This window comes from Glossina fuscipes, unplaced genomic scaffold (genome assembly GCF_014805625.2).
Source record: "Glossina fuscipes isolate IAEA_lab_2018 unplaced genomic scaffold, Yale_Gfus_2 174, whole genome shotgun sequence".
Classification (NCBI taxonomy): domain Eukaryota; kingdom Metazoa; phylum Arthropoda; class Insecta; order Diptera; family Glossinidae; genus Glossina; species Glossina fuscipes.
In genome coordinates this window covers 824,293-832,912 of record NW_023998517.1, presented here as the reverse complement: position 1 = coordinate 832,912, position 8,620 = coordinate 824,293, and the positions used below count along the sequence as shown (strand labels likewise).

The 8,620-nt window shown below is 33.4% G+C and overlaps 1 protein-coding gene across 1 annotated transcript in view; it reads left to right on the top strand.

The window, feature by feature from the left end:
• Window positions 1-2,751: 2,751 nt before the first annotated feature.
• Window positions 2,752-8,620, top strand: part of LOC119641750 (homeotic protein deformed) — a 24,328-nt gene continuing 18,459 nt past the window's right edge. Inside the window, 3 exon segments of the mRNA XM_038040587.1 lie at window positions 2,752-3,484; window positions 5,493-5,593; window positions 5,656-5,833. Of these exon segments, the coding sequence (XP_037896515.1) occupies window positions 2,752-3,484; window positions 5,493-5,593; window positions 5,656-5,833 (1,012 nt within the window).

Genomic DNA, 8,620 nt, shown 5'->3' with positions numbered 1-8,620 from the left:
AGTTTGCTTTTTATTCGTTTCATTACTCAACAGTAGTAGTAGTTTAAGCGGCAACCTGCAATTATGTGCGAGCACAAATTTCCTAAAGACTCGCAGTGAAAAGAAAGGAAGAGTAAATCGCGTTGAATACTAAGATCGATCAAATCATTTTTTCTACATCCATATACTTTTCTTTTACTTTATAATCATAGTGCTTTTATTTACCTAAAGAAGCTTTCCGCGAGACAAACAAATAAAGAAAAAAAAAAAAAAAGAAGAAGGAAAACAAAAACAGCAAAAGATGTGAAAGCAAGCACGACTCCCTCCTTACATCACTTTCTTGCTTGAATAAATAAAACAAAATATTGAAAATAGGCGGTCTGATGTCAAACATGATATATCTATGGACGTTCATGCGCGCACTTCTGTACTGTTGTTTTCACACTTTGAAGTCAATAATCTCTTACAAACACTTGTACAGTAAAGCGAACTTGAGTGGAACAACTTTCAATACAGATTTATACTCTTCAAGCAGCAGCCGGTTTCAGGTTTTCGAAATTTCTTTAAAAAAATCGATTTCATATTAAAAAAATCAATGTAAAAGAAACGAAATGTAAAGTTGTCTGTGTATTACTATCAGAACAACAACCTGTGCTTGGAGATTAGGATTGAGTAAATTGAAAGCATTCAATAAGAATTTAATTTCTTTGCTCAAGAAAGATATCGAGCCTCGCTATATTTTTAACCTAAGAGTTCTTAAAAGCTTCTAATACAATTCAAACAATTAGGACTCACTGTTCGATCAGCGATATCTGTTGATTAAAATGATAAAACAATGCAAAGTATCAAGGTTTTGATTCGATGATTTTGACCTTTCTCTACCTAAAACAACAAAATATTGTGGGATCAGCAAGATATTAAAAGCTACTAAAACCGGACGAAATTGTTACTGCAGATGTCTATCGACGTCAATTAACCAAATTGCACGATGCGTTGTTGCAAAAGAGACTAGCATTAGTGGTTAATAGACGAAAAGTCATTCTCTGGTATGGCAATCACTTGTTGCAAGTGCTGTCAAAGATACACTGTTGCACCTTGAATGGAAAGCTCTGCCGCTCTGGGCAAAACGGCTTCTGATTACCATTCGTTTATATCAATGCAGCACAGTTTAGCGAGTACACTGTTCCGAAATGCTGAAGAAGTGGGAATATGGATCGATTATTGGATCGCTGTCAAACCAATGTCATTCTTTCGACAGGCCACCGCTATGCTCCCGGAAAGATGGGGAAAGATTGTATTAGGAAAATATTTTGATTAATATAGACTGCACCGATTTTTCTCAACAAACGCCTTTTTCTAGTGAAGACATGATGAACATAAATTCAAGCACTTAATGCACATTTTTGGACAATGAATTATCGAGTTTTTAATACTATTTTCTCAATCAGGTGAAAAGTGTATACAAAGTATTTTAAAAGTTTACTCAAAATCATTATTGAAACAATTATTTATATGTTAAATGATTAGCATATCTCTGTGATGGCGACTTCACTGTAAAATTGTAAGAGATTAAAGGAAACTTTCATATAACTTTAAAGGAGGGGTGTGTTTACTCTCAACTTTTCTCTCTTTCAATCTCTTAGTATTCTTATCTCACTTCAATATACAGGAATATGTACTCAGCAATGGTTTGCAATATGGTGGCTTAGTTCGAATGCTAAAAATTAATGGTTCGAGATGAAAGAGAGCTACAATATTTCGAACGTGCTTAACCACACACACGACAGCACATACATTAAATATGTTTAGATGGGTATGTATACAACGCTCATTTTAACTACAAACACAGACGGCAGGGAACTACCTTTTTCCATCTAAACTATGGGATTAATACTAAAACCAGTAAATCAAGATTTGAAAATAATAAGACAACAAAGAAAGTAAAAAAAAAAAATACCAATGAAATCAATAAAATTTTGTAAGATTGTTCTTGCTGTTCCCACTACTACTGATGCAATCCCGCATTGCATTGTTGCCTTCAATGGCAGAGAATGAGCGACTAGCATACTGTGACTGGTTAAATGGATGACTAGGGGTTTTATTTTTATTATATTTTTCTTGAAATGAGAAGCACACACCGTTTGTTAGGTCGTGTATGCGAGCGAATAACTGTGCGAATGCGTGCGAAGCGAACAGGTTCGCTAGCTAGTGTTTTTTAGCTCTCGCACATAACAAAAGAACGTCTTGTCACGAACAGAACGAACGGATCGTAACGATTTATGAAAACGTGAAATGTCTAATTAATGTGTTGTTGTACATAAATGCATGGGCAAGTGTTTAACGATAATTGTGCAACTATGAATTAACTCAATTTAGAATTTTTTGTCGGCGGCGTAAATCCATCCGCGTGAAATTCGAGCGTGTTTTCGGTTCTCTTTGCGTACTTTCTGCTTCTATTGAAGAAATGTAACAAAAAAAAAAAAACACAACACAACAAATTTTAGTATTTATTTATGTATGTGAAAAAGTTTCATACTTTTTGTTTTGTAAAACAAAAATAAAAAAAAATTCGACTAAAAATATATGAAATCTTGGAAGCAAATATTTAACATGAGCAAATAAATTAAGAATAAATGGAAAAAAGAAAAGTGTTTATATATAAATAAAATTAAATTGAAAGCGATTATTTAAAGTTTCGCAAATAAAAAAAAGAGGTTAGAAAACAGCAATAAGTGTAAATATTTAAAATTTAAGAAACGATCGCATATAAATATGAGTTCATTTCTAATGGGATATCATCCTCATTCTTCGCATCATGTTCAAAGCTCTATGAGTATGAATAGTGGATTAGATCCGAAATTTCCGCCAGTAGCCGATGATTATCATCAATATAATAACCATTACTCGATGACTGCTAGCACAGGGCATATGATGTCTGGCAGTAGTAGTGCGATAGATGGAATGCCGTCGCATGCTCATCCTACGCATACAGCGGATATGGTTAACGATTATATGGCAGCAGCAGCTCATCATCATAGCTCGGTCAGTCATTCACACCATCCGCATACACATCACCATCATCATCATCACCATAGCAATAGTGGTCTTTCTGGTCATCCTCAGAATACGAACTATACCAACTATGTCGCTTCAAATCCTAGCCATCATCAAGGCCTTGGATATTAGAGTCATCATGCGGCCGCCGCAGCAGCAGCGGCAGCTGTGCATCATGCTCCCGAATATATACCAGCCGGAGCTGTTCATTCTGATCCGGCGGTTACGCTTGGTTCAAGTACGGCCTATGCCGCACCATTAACTTCGCCTTCTGGTAATGGTACACCGACTGCCTCTAATGTATATTACAGTGGTTATTATGGATCGGGTGGCAGCGTTGGTAGTACCCATTCGCAGGCCCATTCCCCACATTCTCACATGATGGATATTCCACTTCATTGTTCCTCAACTGAACCGCCCTCTAACACGGCATTGGGATTACAAGAATTAGGTACAATATATGCAAAAGTAACGCAGATCCAAGCATGATCATCACATATTTGCTTGCTTTTGATTTCAAATCCTATTATCCGTCTCTCCTTACACTTAAACTTGATTAATTTCGCATTCTTTCTTCGTCTTTTTTGTTTTTCTCATTATTTAATGTTTTTTAGTAATTTTTGATGCGCGTGTTGTGAAGGGTTTATTTAGTGTACGCAAAAGCCTGCCCGCAGTTGAAACAATTTTTAAAATTCCAAAAAGAGAGAATATTTTAGTTTATGACGAACACCTCGGCAGGCCTTCCTGACATCTGTCTTAATAAGTATTTCGGAGTCGTCCTGAAGTTTTCTCGAGAGTCCCATTATGGTAACCCCATTACAGCAAAAGTTTTTAAGGTTCTTCTTAAGGCCAGCAATTCTTATGTAAATAACAGTAATGATGTTAAGCGTGAAAAACAGTATTCCAATACGTTAGGCTAATTTTGGAACAATTTTTTGGAAAACTTTCTTCAACAGGAATATTAGCAGAATTTAGTGTAATGCAGAATTTTGGACATACTTGAACACATATCGTTGTATTTCAATACTATTTAGAAGGCGAAGCATAAAAGGGACTAGGTAAACCTACCTTTAGTCAAGTGTAGAGTTGTGCGAAAGTCCGCAAATATATAAAACCTATTCGCTATGAAGGCAGGAGAGAAGAAATATACTTCGTAATCTTTCCGTTCACCTAGTGAACACATAAAATGACTCGATCGAAAAGTGTTGAATGAACCCAATGGTGAAATATTTAAGTAAAAGATTGACTCTCTAAGATAAATGCAACTCAAACGAAATCGCAAGATGCATCTTGCTTTGGGGTTTTTTCGTAGGTTACTTTGATGAAACGAAAATTAACGTAACCTAAACCTTGCGAAGTAAGCCAGTGGAGTTTATTACTTTAGTGGATCATATTAATTTTGAGTCTATATCTGCTATAGATAGTGGATTACTAAAAAGTTATAGCTTTCCTTTCTCTAATTCTTCCAACTAATGATACAATTAACCTATTAGGTTAAATACAACTTTCAGAAATTTATTCAAAACCTTTGGCTTTTCGTAAGTCATCTCAATATCTATACTTTACATACGGAAAGAGCAACTAGCTCGCCCTTATTTCTATAGTCGCTCGATACAGGAAAATATAATAATGTATATACGAACTATTAGTAAATCTTCTCAATAACCGCAAAGTGACAACTTGATTTACTCCTGATTAGAAAAATGTTATTTTTATATATATTCTCAAATACATAGAGTAATCATAGTTCGGCGAAAAGTAGATAACATTCCGCTCAACTGATTGTTGAACCGAAAAATTTATTTATTTTTTTTTTTTTAATACTAATGGATATTTATGATTGCATGTAGACTCACATACCGGCTTTCTTTTAGTATCACTTTTCGCTTTCATTGCGAAAAAATCGTTAATATTTTGCGTGTTTGGAATTTTGGCAAAAGAAAAGCAAACAATGAAGTAAATAATAAACAAAAAGAGAAAAAAAGGAAGGCATGAAGGTTAGGATGAACTTTTTAATACCGACATCTTATTTAAAGCCAAGACGCCTCTAGAGATATCGAATTGGAAATATGCTGCAACACAGTTCAATACGTCGCCATGTGCACGGCGGCTATGTCTGGTTAATATAATAGTATTCGCTTACACGCACACAGATGCGCCTGAGTGACCGAGTAGGTGGTGGGTAACCCATTGTCAGGTTTTTTTATTTTACAAGTGAATCACATTGCAAGCAAAGATTTTAGATCATCTCTGTGAATCTAAAAGATTTCGAAACGTCATAGTTGTAATTGTGTGATATTCATACCGTAGGAAGACTTAATAAATTTTATATATTTCCATACAAAAACAGCCTAAGCCCTGCCACAAATTTGATTTTTATTTATTTAAAAACAATTAATAAAATAGTCAATGGGAAGTTAATTATTTGTATAACAAAACTTGTTTCTTTTTTGTTTTAGGTCTAAAATTGGAAAAACGTATTGAAGAAGCTGTACCTGCCGGACAACAATTACAAGAATTAGGTATGCGACTGCGATGTGAAGATACGGGATCAGAGAATGTGAGTGGGACTAGAGCATGCTAAAAAATCATCAGATCATTGGAAAAATTTGTTAATTTTAGGATGATATGTTAGATGAGGATCGTTTGATGTTAGACCATTCACCGGATGAATTAGCATCAAACGGCTTAGATGACGATTTAGGAGATTCAGACACAGAAGATGATATGATGGGAGAAACAACAGATGGCGAAAGAATTATTTATCCATGGATGAAGAAAATCCATGTCGCAGGTGTCGGTAAGTTTACTATTATTAATAATCTGGCGATCATTTACTAAATAAGCCAACATTAACTCTGAAACAATGACGTATTGAAGCTTTTCTTTTTCTCACAAATGCTTTTTTTTAAACGATTTATGTTTAAGGGATTTTTCACGCGGCACTTTTTTTAAATACCGAGCAAGTAGCTGAAGCGGTAAACCATTTTATAGATAAGTTAAAGCCAGAAATCTATAGATACCGGATCAGAGAAATGATTCCTTTTTCTTTTATTCAACTTGGTGAACATTTGTTAGCGAACAAAAATGTCTTATCACTTTGCCGCCAAAATAGTTACACATGATCTATTACTGGAGATGTAAGACATGGTTACATTCGGCGAAAGATTTTTTTAAAATTTTTTGTTTTTGGGCTTTAGCTAACTCGTTAGACGGAAAGCAAAACAATATTTAAACTGCTAGTAGTAGAAGTTCCTAGCTTGTTATTGCTTGCTGGGCTTTAGATTTTTAAATATAGCAGAGGCACATGCAGAAGTTTTTCTTACCCTTTTTTTTTTATATTCTTTCGTTCTCTGAACCTATGCCCAAATCTCACTCTTGTCATTTATTACCGACTTAGCCATTTTTTCCTATTAATCTTCTACATTGATGGCCATAGGCGGTGACTTACATTTTAAATTAAATTTTTCTTAGCAGTAAGTTTTTCAGAGAAATTTTTTGTTGAAGAGTTCAATTTGATGTAGATGTGTGTAGCTATTTGGGATTAGGTGTAACTGTTTCGGGTTATCCCCAAAACAATATTTTTTCACTTTCTATTTGATTTACAAGAAAATTCGAAGCAATATGATGTTTCATAACACATCAGTATTTTAAAATCTGCCAAGATTAACAAAGCCGGACGCACAATAACTACCAATATATTTATTTGATTTTCCCTACCTTTAAGAGAAATGTTGACGCATATACGTACACTCTTCGTAAGGCATCACAATTTACTTGATTAATGTAAATATTATATGCCGTATTATGTACACTTAGATGGTAAACTTTAAAATATAGAAATAATTTTAACATTTCGTCAGCAATATTTTTTTTTTACGTTTTTGTCGCAGATTTATATACCATTATTAAAAGCTTCAAATCTTTAATTTAAAATAAAAATGTTTTAAAACTTTTCGGGCAATTTCTTACATGATAGTTTCATCATTTTCAAATAATAATAATATTCTTTATTAGACCCTACACCTGGTACAAGTTGTTATGTGTTTGTGAATGTATGCGATACACACATCTATCGACCCATCTTCTATTACGTCGAGTCTCCCCTTTTGTCCGTCTGTTTAATCCTGTTCAATCTTCAGCCGACAATTTTTGTGCTATTTTGAAGAGATTTGGTAAACTGACGCGTTTGGCCCAAGAAGGAACGCGGTTGAAAACAATTCGGAACGGACTGCTTTTTCATCCAGATCCGATATACCGCCTTAATTTGTAAAGTCGTGAAACAACTTTAGTACAGTGTAGGGTTTTTCATAGTAGGATACGGCCCACTATAGCGTTTTTACTTTTTATTGCATTAATTTATTAAGAAAATTATTCGATTTATATATAGATATCTAACATTAAAATAAATCATATAGAACTCACCCTTAGCTGCGTTTAATCGGTCATTGTTTATATACTATATTTACATGTGATTTTAATAATATTACGTTTTAATTTTTCACAATTTAATTATTTTACTGACCCATAGCGTTAACTTTCATGTTTAACGAAACGTTTTACTTTTTCATTTACGAGTTCATTTACGAAACATTGAATTAACCGAACCGAAATCTAACCAAACCGAATTAACCGAACTTATTATTATTACAATAAATTCAGATATCACATGAATGTATGATTTACCCTTCTTCCAAATGTCATCAAATCCTACTGCTCTTGTATTAAATAGGTGAAAATAAACTTTTATATTTTTAATCCAATTATCCACTTTGCCGTCACATAAGCGCGGACATTATTATGAACACAAAGCTTTGATGTTCTGTTACGATTATTCCTTTTCCCGTCAACCTTAGTAAAATGTATTTATTACTAATGGACTAGTTTAGAATACTATAAATTTTCTATTAACAACTACAACTAATTGGTTACATTTTTAGGCATTTTATTACATCATTTACCACAACTGAAAAATGCAAAAAAGGCGCTCTAATTCATTCATAGTAACTAAAAGCAATAACAACAACGACAAGCCATTCTTTTTCTTTCTTTCTTTTAACTCTAATCAGTAATTATCCCAATCCTCACGTATTATTATCATTGCTTTTGCTCTTCATTTGATTGTCTTTTAATCGTAAGTGTTGGCAACCCTAACGATAAACCTTAAATTGTTACAAACGACTCAGCTTCCGAATATTAAATATAAGTTTTCTCTTTAAAAACTCATTTAAGTGCATGCATTTCATATTTAATTTAAATTTTAATTATTATTCATTACTTTTCTAACACTTTGTACATAAAATCACGTTTTTTAATGACTAAATTTAATGAAACACTTTGCATTTTCTGCACTTGCGACCGAATTAAACGAACGCATTAACGAAACTAATAGTTTGCACACTCTCTTGTAATAACGAGTAAGAACAAAAAAAAAAAAACGGGAAATTTTCTACGAATTGAAACGAAAGTTTCATTCTGCTTTCGAATGTGCCTTAAGACAAAAATGTAGAAAGATCCGATAAACCGACTAATTGCATGCATTTCATATTTAATTTAAATTTTAATTATTATTCATTACTGAAGTAAT